General features: G+C 33.5%; 2 protein-coding genes across 4 annotated transcripts in view; both read right to left on the bottom strand.

Annotated features, from left to right (window-relative positions):
• LOC124450439 (receptor-type tyrosine-protein phosphatase delta-like) overlaps positions 1–15678 on the bottom strand; it is a 47771-nt gene that overhangs the window by 23080 nt on the left and 9013 nt on the right. The window contains exons 4-10 of one of the 2 annotated variants that reach the window (XM_047001109.1): positions 15069–15365; positions 12723–13027; positions 12480–12618; positions 10819–11133; positions 9914–10204; positions 9742–9817; positions 9309–9600 (exon numbers count right to left, since the gene is read on the bottom strand). In XM_047001109.1, the coding sequence (XP_046857065.1) occupies positions 9309–9600; positions 9742–9817; positions 9914–10204; positions 10819–11133; positions 12480–12618; positions 12723–13027; positions 15069–15365 (1715 nt within the window). The remainder of the gene's footprint in view (positions 1–9308; positions 9601–9741; positions 9818–9913; positions 10205–10818; positions 11134–12479; positions 12619–12722; positions 13028–15068; positions 15366–15678) is intronic. The other variant, XM_047001108.1, reaches the window with a different exon arrangement.
• The window catches only part of LOC124450443, a 28427-nt gene continuing 21007 nt past the window's right edge, over positions 8259–15678 (bottom strand). The window contains exons 12-13 of one of the 2 annotated variants that reach the window (XM_047001118.1): positions 9052–9182; positions 8259–8770 (exon numbers count right to left, since the gene is read on the bottom strand). In XM_047001118.1, the coding sequence (XP_046857074.1) occupies positions 8451–8770; positions 9052–9182 (451 nt within the window). In that variant the 3' untranslated portion in view covers positions 8259–8450. The remainder of the gene's footprint in view (positions 8771–9051; positions 9183–15678) is intronic. The other variant, XM_047001119.1, reaches the window with a different exon arrangement.

Below are 15678 nucleotides of genomic sequence, written 5' to 3'. Positions count from 1 at the left end.
AACATAAACCAAGTACGATGGTAGAAGACAAGTTAGGAAAAACTCCTTCGCCTCATACAGAGCCACAACCTAAGTCCACATCTCAAGAGAACCGTATCAAAATTTTAGGAATCAGCTGGGATGAGAACAGCTTTCCGAAGGTTTGTCTCGCGAAGAGGTTTGCCATCTACACTAATTTCAGACAATGCCAAGACCTTCAAAAGTGCCTCAAGGGAGCTGGCTTCCAAGCTTTTCAATTGGGAATTTATCATTGAAAAGGCACCTTGGTAAAGAGGATTTTGCGAACGAATGATACAGAGTACAAAGAGATGTTTGAAGAAAGCTCTCGGTCGATCCTCAATGGATTTGAAAGCACTTACAACCATTTTGGTTGAAATTGAGGCTACCATTAATTAACAATTGTCCACTTACATATATCTATGACGACGAAGAAGGAATTTTTTATCCTCCGACTCCATCTCAATTAATTTACGGACGGTAACTTACTCTTACAGCTAGTGATCGACAATTTGAAGTCATCAGTACGAATCGAACTCTAACCAGAAAAGCGAAATATCAGAAGAGTCTGTTAGATAGTTGAAACGTAATTTATTGATCGTTAGAGTACGGAGTATCTTTTAAGTGTCATAGAGACTTCACGCTTACTTCATCGAGCACAGAAGGAGAAAATAGCTGTCGGTGATGTTGTTGTGTTAAAAAATGGTCTTTGTCCTCGAATTTTGTGGAAATTGGCAAGAGTTACCGAGCTCATAGTAAGTAAGGATGGTGTTGTTCGAGAAGCAAAGTCTGTGTTGCGAGTACTACAAAGGCTCGATCGTCAGAACTACGTCGTCCAATACAACAACTGATACCACTTGAGTTGAATATGCCTTCAGCAAATACCGTGGTTCCCGAAACCACTAGTGGAATTGAGTCTAAAGACGAAAACTCCATGAAAACCCGACAACGAAGAACGGCAGCCGTGATTGGAGACCTATTGCGACAGTTAAATAGTAAAAAATTGTGGACATAAATTGATCACTATGATCAACGTTGGGAGTGCGATGAACATTTGTTTTTTTTTGTTTTGTTGTTGTGGATCGCGTGCATTTCACGTGATTGACACTTTTGGGATTGTTACAAAGGGGTTAGGTTTTTATTAATATTAGATTCGACAATAAAACTTACGAATATATCGTGCAACGTGCATGACAAATTGTGGAAGGTTGCTAGTAGCATCTAACCAGTCTGCATTTTTTTGATCCTGTTATGTTTTTTTTTATAACATTATTATTGTCTATTTTTCCAACCTAATTGCTTTTGCTTTTTGGTAAACACAGAGAAATTTGCATAGTAGGATCAAACTTATCACTTGATTTTTACGTCACTATCAGAATATCACTTTTCTGTAATGTGTTTCATTAACTACAACACGCCATGGTATTGAGCTAATTTTTCTAGAAGTGCAGGGTTTAATGACAAGTATGCTTATGTTTATCGTTGCAGCCGCTTATTATGAATTTATATCTCTGCTCAATTTAATTTGAAAATTACTGTTTAGATGGCTTGCAAATTTGAAACTTTTGTCGAGAAATTTGAAGCAACTTGCACAGCGGCCTTTTTATTCATGTGTTAGTGTATTTAACTATATACGTTCTTATTTCCATAGAACAACATGGGGGTACGTATATCAAAACAAATATCGAACATTGTTGCGATTATGGTACTTTGCAAATGAAATGCAAAGTTACATTACCATTAAATTAAATCTCCAATAAACTAATATTCGCAAAGATTTGTAAACTCGTTGAATTAATTGTCACCTTTAACTTAATTTAGGAAAATTTTGGCGACATATCAACTCGTTTATATTAAAAAGAAAGTTACAGAAACAGTTTAAATGTATTGTATAGTGCTATAAAAGAACCATGATCATAATATTGTATTAACTACCAGTGAGAGTTAAGTTTTATTTCTCCACAACTCATAACTTAAAAAGTCAAAGAGTCTTGAAGTCAGGAAAACGTGCAATTGTTGACGATTTTGATTATCCTGGCTTTGATATCCTGGTATTTCAAGAAAGTATTTGATAATTAAGGAAGAAACAAAAAAAAATTAGTTAAAAATAGGATTTTCCAGAATTAAAAATTCTATAAGTAAAACAGAAGTAGCCGACTTTCTTTTGAACAAAAAATTAAACAATTATGCAGTATATGAAAACGGGTTTGTTCGGTGCAAGTAAGCATTGAAATTTTTTTCTTAAAGAGGCTCCCTACAGTTACTTAGCAGTGGACTGGTGAAAATTTGCATGCGCATATTGTGCTCATGTCGACTTTTTTAAACAAACGCCTGGCTTTGCTGACTTTGTTGAAAAATTTTTTTTCCTTCGGTAAATTTTGTTAAAAGTTCGTGTTGATGTTTATTACAAGAAAAAAATATACGCAAAATAGAACAAAATCTACAGATAAGTTTTCATACAGCCGAATCTTTCAAATATCTCGAAAGATTATTTATAGAATTCCTTCTGCATTAAACAGAATGCTTCTTAAATGAATAACAATCGCCACGCAAAAAATTAGAAAATTTCACAAAACCGAAAAAAGGTCGATTCCTTAAAAACTAAACGATAAAGTGTAAAAGAAAATGAAGTAAAGAGAGATGGTTGCCATAACAACACAAACAGCTATCCTATTCAAGCATCTTTAGACTTTACTGGGATTTTTTAATATTCCTGCGTAGTTCCTTTTTCAAAATTGAGTGAGTTTGATAAAAATACTGTGGGAAGTGAAGGCTATCTGAAACACCCAAAACACGAGTGAACTGTAAGGAGCCTCCTTGGGATGTCCGGAAACGATACATTCTCATTTTTGTCGAAATCGGTGTTTTTTAGGCTACTTCCGTATATTTGACAACGAATAAATCCGAAAGCAGATTATGTTATATTAATTAAATGTTTTAGGTATTGGGCTTCTGTGTGAATAAGAAATGAAGATAATATAAAAAATGAAGTCAAAATATGACTATATAAATAAAAAAAGTCGTCAGTAATTAACAGTAATTAAGTAAGGTTAATCTTGATGAAATGTAACGACAAATCACGTCAGATTATACATGTCATTATAAAATTTCAAATAAAATATCAAAAATACATTCATAAAATTTTATGGCTTTAAGATTTTTACAATATTTTTAAATTTGTCATAATCAATGTACTGTTTGCGCAATCATGAGAAAATCAACACAAACTGCTGAAACTAGTTTTTACAAATTTTGTTCAAGCAACAAGCATGTGAATCCTACACATCGACCAATTATTTATAATATGAGTTTATATGATAATTGAGTTATGCTTATACATCAGATAACATGAAATAGCTGAGCAAAGATAATTTCACGGCTTGGGCATTTAACAATTCCTACCTTTTGTAGCTAAAACGGATCATAAGATAACTGCGATTATTAGCTAGTAATAAAACTCACTGATTTGTGTCAACATTCAATAATTCCTATAATTTGATACGCATTTGTAGGAATTTTTGGATTTTTCCCACCAAACTTGTCTTTTTCTTTAAATGATAAATATGTTGTCTGAAATATTCAAAATTTTTTGGCACCTTATGACACAATGATTAAATATACGCACATCATACAAAACAGCAATTACAGGTATGTGATGTTTTATACTTAATTAGCTTTTACAAATTGTTATAACCATCAAGTGAAATTTGCTTAAATATATTCTAAGTATTTTTATAAAGTCGAGTAAAAGACAAGATGAGAATCTTTACTTCTACATCATTGGTAAAAAATAGGTACGCAGAGCGTACATGTGGGTAGCCCAAACAAAAATGAAATACATCAAGACATCAATGGATCAAGAGCGTAGTTCACTATATACGATAAACATAAGAGTTTATAAAATGTCTGAGATCGTGAAAATCTCAGTTGAGCTTACTCTGTAATCAGGGGCGCACAAATCAAAAAATTGAGACGTGTTCCAAGTTCTAAGACTTGGAACCAACATTTTTTGAGCCTATATTTCATGGGAAAAGGCCAAAATCTTAACGGAACCGATATTTTTGACCTCTTTTAGTTATTGGACCGACTTTTCTCTTATTTCTACAAAACGATTGAGTGTCACTTTTCCCAAACCCATATGTAGAACGTTCATGCATATATTACATTGCACGCGACTTAACTCACGTGCTTACATCGTAAAGTTGCAATAAATGTGACTTCACACGAAATTTTAAATATATCGGTTAAAATTGTTACTGAAAACCATGCTTTTGATATAAATAGTAAATCTTTAAAAGTTTGTTTTACAAAAATAATTTTCTTGCGCGTCTATGATATGTGTCTATGATATGTGATACGTCGTTCCCCTCAACCGATAAATCAACAATCATGATTGTCACGATATGACATGTATTTATTTGCATTAATGCGACACTTGTTATGTTCATTAAATTAAATGTAGATATGATCTTCGCACTTTGTGGGACAATTTAAGCAATTGTCTCATCAACCTGAAAAATTCAGGTGACTCAACGGGATTCGAACCCATGACCTCTGCGGTCTTTTGTATGACTAGTTATGTTCGTTAATTTTTGACCAGAGAGCCGAGCTCTTTTGTCTTTTCCCATGGCATTATTAAAAATACTCTGTACTAATTACAAATAATCTTGACAATTCGCTTTTAATAAGCGAATTTTTAGTACATTGAAAGTGACCAGAGCAAACATTTCGTATTTAATTGTATTTCCTGCTCATAGTTTGACTCGGTTTAACATGTATTTTGAGTTAATGTTCATGGTAATTTTGGTATGTTCTAAATCCTCATAGAGAATGTCAGATATTATTTGTTATTATGTATCAAAACAAAAAAAGAAGAAATAGATTTTTGTCTTTAATTTAACACAAAAGCACAAAAACAGTGACCAGAGTGAACCAAGCAATTGATAAACAATGCGTCGCACTTTAAATTCATTTACTTCACGTGAAACTACAACTTTAAGATTAGTTAGTGTATTTAAGACTCGTAAAACACATTTATTTGCTTTTTTCTTTACGTTTTATTTACTAAAAATATGAAAGCACCGTGACCAGTCACAAGAGTCACATGGTGTACATACACATAACTAGACCGAATGCAAGTACGTTGCTTCAAGCTCACGGATTATTCAATGAAACAAAATGAACTTCATGTTTGCGATGGCTGGCAATTGTTTTAAATTTTCAACTATTTGGGTTTCACCATTGTCAGTATAAACAAGGGACATTACTGCACTATTCTAGCGTAAACGAAACAAATTTAGAAAATTATATAGTTTATGCCACATCCAGCTCAGTCATACAGGTCAATGATTTTGAAATCATTCGTTCCATCGGCCGTTCTACTTTTTGCAGTATAACATAGTGGTTAGCCACGCATGCGCGCGTTGCTACCCATAAAAACCATGTTTTCTACTTCCGCATATTTGCTAATGAATTTGCCCAAGCATTTTAGCACCATTAATCAGCATTTGAGGAAATAAACAAAATATTCTATTTCAGACACGCTTCAAACTGAAATTAAGTCGATAAAAATTGAAGATGACGAATAAAATTTGATGAGTCAAGTCTAAACATTTGCAAAAAGGAGATTTATCGGCTTCCTCGAATGCCTGGTTAATCTTTTGCTGATAAAATCATATGACAACCAGTCTTTATAGAACTTCAAGTATCAAATTAAAAAATACATTTACGCTATTACAGCTTTATTGTTACAATTCTTCCTGCCATTGTGAGAAAATCAACACAAACTAAAGGCCACTTTTATAATATTTTATTTATACATCATGTCGTTTAACTTTAAAATAAGTGGAACTTAAAAACTGGCATTTTTCAAATGACACACAAGACTGCAAAACTACTGTCGACAAATTTTCATAACATATAAGATAAAACAACAACTGGTTACATAAAATAGCTGAGCAATGATAAATTGTGTGTAGCGACGACATAAACATTTAACTTTCAAATAACCTACCTTTTATAGAAAGGAGCAAAACAACTCCGACAAATAGCGTGTACAAAACTTACTGATTTTGTCATCATCCACCCGCTTAAAAACGTAGAATTCGAACTAGAGTTATCATATTACAGCTATTGCTAAGATAGACGTTTGTCAAATACCACGGAAGTAAACATATTGGATATTTCAAATACTTTTAAAGCAGATCATTGATGCGAAAAATTGAATTATGTTTATGTAAAACAGAAAAGCTGAAAACTGTGCAATTCGATGCTATATATGGATAGTATCGATAGCTAGAAGACAAATTTTTTCAATACTAACTTTGGGAAAGAACGCGTTCTTTTAATCATTTTATTTCTATAGTTCCACCCACTAATCCCTGTTGAACGAATAGAAAAGAACCTTTAATCTAATGGCAATTCTTCGCCATTTGTTTAAATGTTAACCAATTAAGATTATGTAGAAAATAACTGTATTTCAAAACTTTCCCAAATGCATAATACCTGCTTTTGTAATTTTGCTATGTTTTATAGCACAAACCTTTGAACACTTGTTGTATAAAGATTTTAGTACTACCCATTCTTGTTGTATATAGATTTTGGTTATTTCACTTAAAAGCAATAAACGCATTTGTTATATTTACATGATAATTTTGCAAATAAATTTGCAGAGTAAAACTCGGTTGCTTTTCCTGTAGCCCTTCCAAATAGAGAAGAGTGAGTCGGTTTGACAAACCAATTTTTCTTTGACCATAATGTTCTTCCAATAATACTTCTTTCATGAGACATATACTTTAAGATATGCAGTGTACATACATTGCAAACTTAAGCCTTCAAAGGGCCTGTTTATATGAAGCCGAGTTACCCGGCTGAGCAAGTTACTCGCCGAGCCGGGTAACTCGGCCCTTATATAACATGAATGCATTTCCCGGTGAATCGTATATATGACACATCCGAGTAACTCGTCTTGCCGGGAACTCGGTTTGTGTAAGCGAGTTACCCGGCTAGGCGGGATGAATTTTTCCATATAAACGCACTTGCCGCATTTCCATATAAATACTTGCCTTTATGGAGAAAGTTAATGCCGTAGTTTGTATTCTAAAAAGATCTCAAATACGATGATATCTCATGTCTGTTACACTGCACTTTTCTGTTTCTGCTATGCTTTAGCGTATCTGTTTAATTTCTCTAACTTAAAATTTTTCAGATAATCTATCTGTCTTTATGTCTTGTGCTTGTATTTCAACCAAAAGACTGTTTAAAAGTGGAAAAATTGCAACAAAACACGTATACTTTCTCTTCATCATATATATTAGCTACTTGAAAGTAGCTAAAATATATTTCAGATAATTGTTGTGATGTGTATTTAGCTTGTGAACTCTAAAATTATAAATGTTATGATAAAAGTTTTATTGGAGCTCTTTGTGTATTATTCTTTCAAACATTAAGGAATACTTAACGAGACAGCTATATTTATTTTGCTATTATAAGCCACCTACTTACCTAGTCCCGGTCTATTGCACGACCTAAATTATTAGCGACAGCAATGTAAAACGAAAACCATTCACCCTCAGACAAGATTATTAGTTAGAAATTTTTTAGATCTTTTGGCACTTAAAGCGTTGCAGCTATCCATCTGCCTTGAAAAAATTTTTCATGAGATAAGTAATACTCAAAAACCCACTTCACATTAAACATTATCGAAAAAAGAATGGAAATTCCTTAAATCATCTCACTTTCGCCCGAATTCTAAAAGCCTGTGTTAGTAACACTCACGTTAACTTAATTCAACCTCTCGCTTTATCTAATCAACGCAAAGTCATTTCTCAATCAATGGCAAGATTTTTGCTGAAATATGTAGAATCAAACAATCAGTCTAATTAATACGCCGAGGTGATTTTGTAACCAGACTTAGTGAAGATGAGAGTGAGAGCGCTTATAAAATACAAGCGTATGTCTAAGTCAGCAAAAGGTCGCTGAGGTGTAAGTATAAAATAAAACATAAATTGTAAAATAACATTAAGATTTGAATCCTATATAGGTATGCAAGATCAATACTAAAAACTCGAGTAAAAAATGATACTAAAATTATGCAGAAATCATAAAACATGTTTGCAATAGTTTTCAGTTTCAAGTAGTCTAATTATCAGAAAATTTAATTGATCTGAATGGAAAGTAAACAAAGCGCAGCATTGCAAAAAAGTAACTCCCACATTCGAATGGGTGATTTCAGGAGCTTAGCAAACAATGTAGACAATAAGTAGTCTAGATATCAACACAAATGTATTTCAAATGAAATCAATTAGTTTTTAGCCTGTTTAAATTTGTACTACCTAGTAATGAGTTGAAATGTTCTAAATAAAAACACATACAATGGTTACAGAAATCAAAATATCAATGAAAATTACAGAAAATTACTCTAAAGAAATATCGATAAATGCGAACAACATACATTACATAATGCTTTCGTTCTTGCTAACTTCATTTAAATGACAGTATACATGGTCGTCTTCATTTCTTCCAGTGCTTTTCAGCGACATGTATGAGGATTGGTCGCCGTCAACATGTTCATAATTATTGTCATGGATATCAGAACCATCATAAACATTTGTTGGTCTCTTTTTATTATCATGATTTTCATCTTTATTTGATATATTTTTACGACGATAACATAACTGATAAATGTTAACGGTCAGTGACAATAGTAAACAAATAGCCAGGGCAATGACAATCGGTAACAACTTTCCGTCTTCTTTGTTGGACTTTAACGAATCTAAACAAGCATCAAAGACTATTGTTTTTCTTAAAGTTTCTGACGATAGGTTTTTAAAATAATGAATGAAAATTATGAAATCATCAACGAAAACCTAAAGCAAGAACAAGTATTTTACAATTGTCCCTTTAGAATCAGACAATTTATGTTTACAATTTAATGTCTTCATTAATTAAAGTTATATCAGAGACGTAAAGATTGTTTTTTAACTCTCAATGAGTGCTTTACGTAGATCCCACAACCATCAACGTCATTTTTAATGAAAACATAGTTAGCCCTACTAGAAGTTGAACATAGTGTTGTATGTGCAGATCTTGAAGGACATAGTGTTGCATGTGCAGATCTTGAAGGACGTGGTGTTGTATATGCAGATCTTGAAGGACGTAGTGTTGTGTATGCAGATCTTGAAGGCCTAGTCCTTGCGGCGTAACTCCAATCAGTTGAATACTAAACACCCTAAAAAGCGGATTAAATTTTGAGGGGAAAAGTGACTCATCATTACATATAACTAGACAACATTCAAAATTTTGACAATTACCATATCATTCACAATAACTCGCTGGAAAACTCGATAAGTAGTATCGGGGCTTAAAGGACGATTATTATAATCTCTATCTGTAGATCGTCGTGTTCGCGGTTTTGAAATACTTGAATTTAAGCCATCACCAAGTATAAACACGAACATGTCAACACCGCTGACTTTAAGCACGGCAGCAATGTAAAGCTTTGGTTGTGAGAGTGTGGAATACCTTATTAAGTCTTCATTGCTGAAGTTAGAAGGTGGAGGGGGATTTTTTTCATCTCCTTCCATCGCAATAATATAGAAGAATCTGTAAAAGGGAAAAATGAATTAAAGTGGATTCACGACTGATGAATTACTCGTTGCTTTGTAGAATTCCCATTAACAAATAACAATCATTTTAATTATTTCTTTATTAGAGCTCATCGCATACTGACTTATACAAACTCACTCATATTCTTCAACAGGAATCTTTAAAGAAAACGTCAACGTTTCTTCCGTAAAATTTGTAAGCTTTTCTGGCTGCACTAAATTATAACAAGTACATACATCAATTGGCGTAACCATCAATGATAAATTTAAGTGAAAAATGCAAAAGAAAAATGTTTTAATAAAAAACTTACATTCATTTGTTATTGCAATTTCATTTTCACTGTAATTTCCTCGACCAATTATAGTACTGGCCAAAACACTGATGTAGTACGTTGTTGCTGGTTTCAAGTCATTTACAATAAAACTTTGGTTTGTCGTAGTAAAGTTTCTTGAACACGTCCCATTCTTCCATCGTGTAATACAAATTGTGTAATTGATAATTTTCCCATTTCTCTTGCTTATATCAGGTGGCTTCCACGTGATTGATAACGATGAACTATTAACAACAGCGACTGTTACATTTAAAGGAGGACCATCAGGAACTACAATAAAATAAAGCTATAATTAGCTAAGTTCTACAAAATTTGTAAGCTATAATTGAGTTCTACAAGGTATTGCATATCGTACAAAAAACAGGGCAGAAGAAATAGAAAAAAGTAGAATAATGGTCTTGACTTTTTTCTTTGTTGACGTAAACAAAATTCCAGTTTACTGTCACATCGGAAATGCAAGGTTCCTTGCGCGATTTATCAATAGGAAAAAGAAAATTGGGGTGATTTTTGTTCGTTCCCGTTAGTCAAAGCAGCATTCATGAAGTATAACTTTTTAAAATATATATGTACTCAGGTATACATTGACATGTTCTAAAAATTTTTGTACTATTAGAAAACAAGGACAGTAATTCATTAATTTTTAATTGCGGCACCATTCAGCACGTGAACAACATGAACTATATCATGTCGCCTGTATAAAGCAAAATTGAATAGTAAATCACCAAATGCATCATAAAGAATACGTAATCTTACCAGTGCTGTAGAAGTAGGGGAGCTTGGGGGAGGAGCCCCCTTCTACTTTTGAAATGGGTAGTTTTAAAAGGGCACTATTGACAAGGAAGACCCCCAACTGATAAAAATAGTCCTACAGCACTAAATCTTACCATCTTCATTTGTGTGAAAAGAAGCATTTGCTGGATCTCCAAAACCTTCCGAGTTTCCAGCGAATACTTCAACTGTGTACATTGTGTTAGGAATAAGATTGCTCAATTTGTAAGGTCTACTAACATTGGCTTGCTCAACAAAGTTAAAGATCGCCATTGTTTTTTTCCTCAAAATAAACTTAAATTTGGTCAGAGGATTTTTGAGGCCTGTACTGGGAGATACTGCAACGTTTTGTGGGTCTACCCAGGATATTGTAACGTATCTTGAAGCGGTTGAATTGACATGGAGATTGGTCGGGCTGTTTGGATGCAATTCTACGAAAAAGAAGAAAGATTACTTTCAAATACCTAAAGCATCATAATCAAGCGCAACTTAATGCGTTATGTGATTGTAAAACACTAATAGTACCAAAATAAGAATCTTTATTGGCCCAAGCTAGATAATTAAAAGGGAGGCTTATATTCAAATGTTAATTTGTGCATATTATGATCTGTAAAAAGCAATAAATTGCAAGAGAGCTTGCTAATACACCATGCATATATAATTATACGCGTGTTATGGAGTTTATGCAAAGCCACCAAAAACGGTTATTATAAGTTGAGGTGGTTATTCTCGCAAGTTTAGTATGTTTTATAAAATTTTAAAGTTATAAGAAGAAAAAGGAGTACAGGAAACTTTCGAAAATAATCGTAAAAAGTTACAGAAATTATGTACAAGAAAAATCTAAAAAAACAGCAGATCGTAAAAATGCTCTACGCATTGTATTGATCGTACTGCAACTAATCCGTTACATCATGTGCTGTTTGTCGTTCCTTTAGTTTTGAATACGATTTTACGTATAGTCTGGTTAAGAACCTTTATACAGGCTGCACACCAAGCAATATTATGGATCGTTTTTAGCTGGATCGTTTATACATATATTTTGACGATTTTCAAGCATTTGTTCGTACTTTACCAATTCACATACTTCAAAAACTAGGTCAAAAACTAAGCCCCGTGACCTAACTTGGATAACCTAAGTTGTATTTAGTACTTCAGTTCAGACCTCTGCAAAAAAAGAGGGTGTCATGGGCGTGGTTGGGGCTTAACTCGATAATAGACGACCTCTACCAAGACAGTTGACGAAAATTAAGGTGGAAATAGGATAATTGGAGCTTAAGTTAATTTGAGCAGAAATAAGCATGTTTAGTACACTTTCCTAGTCTTTTGAAAATATCTTTCATTGTAAGAAATTTCAACATTTTGTAAACACAATGCACAGATTAATTAAAAAACATAGAATGGTTCACAAAGCTTTGACCTCATTCTTTGATTTAAACCAAATGTAAACTAAGATAAACGTATATTACACACGTTGTGTTCAAGTATAAGTTTAAAAGTGCGTTAAAATTTTTGTAATAAGCTCCCAATCAAACGAACGACTTTAAAAGCTTATTCCTAACATCTAAAGGAAAGCACAACAACACTTAACAACACTTGTGTGTCATCAATTGTTTCACCTTACACTACAAGCAAGATATATTAAATTCTTACTACTTCTCGTGTTGAAACGATTATTATGTGATTCTTGTTCGCTTGCGTTATAATTTTCAAAACACTACAACAAACAACTCAATAAAGTCAACAATTTGTTCAATATATTTTTTAAATTCATATTTACCTCCACCACAAACTTCAGTTCGTAAACATGGTTGACCAGTGTAACTCAAAGGAATAATCCGTAAAGCTCTCGTTCTAATACCACCTGTGATGTTTGAGATAGCAGCGTCACTGTAAGCATTTTTGTTGCCTGGAAAAACCTAAGATAAGACAAAGCACGGTGATTCAAGGGTACACTAACATATTAAAATACACTTGTTTATAGCTTTGAGAATTCAATTTTCAAACATAGTTTTTTATTTACCTTTTGTGAATTTTGGTGAAAAACTGATTCCCAGTTTATTAAATCAGATGTAGCGTTTAGGTAAAAGCTAGATACCCAACATGGGCTTACACTATCACCAAAGATGACGATAGTGTTGATTGCATAAAGTTTTTGAAATTTCAGTTCAAGATAATGAGTGCCATTTGCAGCAGGAGCACACCAAGAACTACCGCTGGAAATTCTTGCCTCTTTGGCAGAATGGTTAATAGTTGAGGACAAGGCAGAAAAGGAGGTGTTTGGAAAACTATGTTTGTTGTTTAATAAAGGCCTTTTACATATATGACCTAAAAAGAGAAATGAGTATATGGTGATGAAAAGCACAAAAAATTGGATGATAAAGTCACAGTAGAGAACATACAGTAGGGCCACTCTATTGAAATTTTTCTTTCCACACATATCTTATTACGCAAGTGATTACCATATTGGCAGCCAATAAATTGCCAATGACCAATTGGCAATTGGATGACCAATAGGATTGATGATATGGTAAACGGCAGCCAGTAAAGTAATTAATTATACATCAGCTAGTTGCACAGCGAAGTGACCCTACCGTACATTTCTATACTGCGATACAGTCTTGACCTGTATAAGAGTTTGTATTCATTTCATTTAACGGAAGTTATCTCAACCGCTCTCGGTAAAATGACCATGACAAACAACATGGCATATGTGCCATATGCTCAATCTGGAATTTCCCTCCCGTGAACACCCCTAACAGTGAACCTTCTAAACACCATAAACATTGCAGATTTGTTATTACTATATTTTTCGGAAAGTTAGAGCTATGTCGACTTTGCCTTTCAGGGGGGTCTTAATTTTAGGAATTTCATCCCAGATTGAGCAAATGTCACATATGCCATGTTGTTTGTCATAGTCATTTTACCCAAAAACAGTTGAGATAATTTCCGTTAAATGAAATGCACACAAACTCTTATACAGATCCTAGACTATGATACATGTAAGTCATGACGATTGAGGTAAGTCATGATGATAGAGGAAAATGATAATGATAGACGTAACCCATGATGATAGAGTTAAATCGTGATGATAAAGGGGATTCATGATGATAGGAGTAAGTCATGATGATAGAGATAAGTCATGATGATAAAGGTAATTCATAATGATAGTGGTAAGTCATGATGATAGAGATAAGTCATGATGATAGAAGTAAGTCGTGATGATGGAGGTACGTCATGATGATAGAGGTAAGTCATGATGATGGAGGTGAGTCATGACGATAGAGATTAACCATGTTGATAGAAATAAGTTATGATGATAGAGATAAGTCATGGTGATAGTAAGTTTAGACAACATGATTCTTTAGGCCGCAGGGGTCGCCAAACTACGGCCAGCGGGCCAGATGCGGCCCGTTAGGGACTCTCAATCCGGCCCGCAGAGACACTTAAGAAGCCAATTTCACCACTAACATTGAGAAAACTGAACAGACTAATTGTGATTTTGTTATGATATTACTCTTGGTTGAAATTGAACCTTTAAATTTTGAATAAATATTTTCTGAACTAATCAAGCTTGTGTAATGTGCTTCGTTTTGCGCATTTACTATACGTGACGAGTTTTTTAAAATGGACATGTTTCGACATCTCATGATGCCATCTTCAGTATGAGTGAAATAATAAATGATACAAGGTTTATATAAAAGTAATAGGATACAGATATTACAACAATAAAAAGGAAATAAGATAAAATTAATGGGGAGCGTCCGAGCGTATTATGAACTAAATATTGCATTGAATTTAAAAACTTGAACATTGAGGTCAGGGTTAGTTTTGTTAACGTGGAATGCTTCTTTGATTTTAAGGGAGAATGAGGTGTCGGCAGTGTCGATGATTTTGAAGCAAGAGGGTGAATAGTTGGTTTTACCTAAGTGAGATTTAAGAAGGTGTCGGTAGATATGAGAGTTTTTGTCTGTTGTGGTATGTTCCCTAATTCTGATGGATAAATGGCGCGAAGTTTCGCCAATGAATCTTATTTCCTTTTTATTGTTTTAATTTATGTATCATATTACTTTTATATAAACATTGTATCATTTATTATTTCACTTATACTGAAGATGGCATCATGAGATGTCAAAACATGTCTATTTGTATGTCTATCATGTGTATCATGTACTTCGTTTTATTAAAATTTTCGCTCTTTGACCAGCGGTATACGGTTCGTCGGCTCTCAACATGCTGGATGAAAGTTCATGTGGCCCTCTGGCTGTAAAGTTTGGAGACCCCTGCTTTAGGGCCAACTTTTGCTAACGCTGTAGATGGTGTTCTACAACATAATATTATGCTATTTAGAAGTAATGAGAATGCTTACATGTCACATACAAGTATTGAGAACAACTATTGTTTTGAGTTATTGAACATTGGGATAAATCATTCACTTGAGCACCACATGCAACATTTCCAGGTGTAAAAAAATGATTAACTGATGTTAGTATTGACGTCCAGCTTTCTATATTCAGTGCACTAGGATAACCAAATCGATTACAGACAGTGGTTTTTACTTCAGCCAAAAGACCATTGTTGCAGATGGTGAAGTTTCTAAACTTTGTAATAACATCCACGACACCTTTGTTTGGCAAAATTGACTGAGACAGATGTACATTCTCAACTACATAAATAAAAATAATTTTAAGTTGGACTGAACATAAAGTTTCATAAAGCAGAGTTATGTATCTCTGTTTTTTTAACATAAGTATTGCAAATCCTTCCCATAAATAAAATATGTACACGGAGATCTAAAAATTTAGAATTGGAGAAATAAAAACCAGAATAAATTTTTTAAGATGCATGGAAGTGTGTGTGTTGCTCTTTAGACTACTGAGACCTGTCACGTGAATTATTGATATTACTAACATGTCTACAGTCTTACTCAAGAGGATGAAATAAAATATGAGGAAGTTCATATTGATCAATAATATCGT

This window comes from Xenia sp. Carnegie-2017, unplaced genomic scaffold (genome assembly GCF_021976095.1).
Source record: "Xenia sp. Carnegie-2017 unplaced genomic scaffold, XeniaSp_v1 HiC_scaffold_24, whole genome shotgun sequence".
In the NCBI taxonomy this organism is placed as follows: domain Eukaryota; kingdom Metazoa; phylum Cnidaria; class Anthozoa; order Malacalcyonacea; family Xeniidae; genus Xenia; species Xenia sp. Carnegie-2017.
This window is presented reverse-complemented; position numbering and strand designations above follow the sequence as displayed.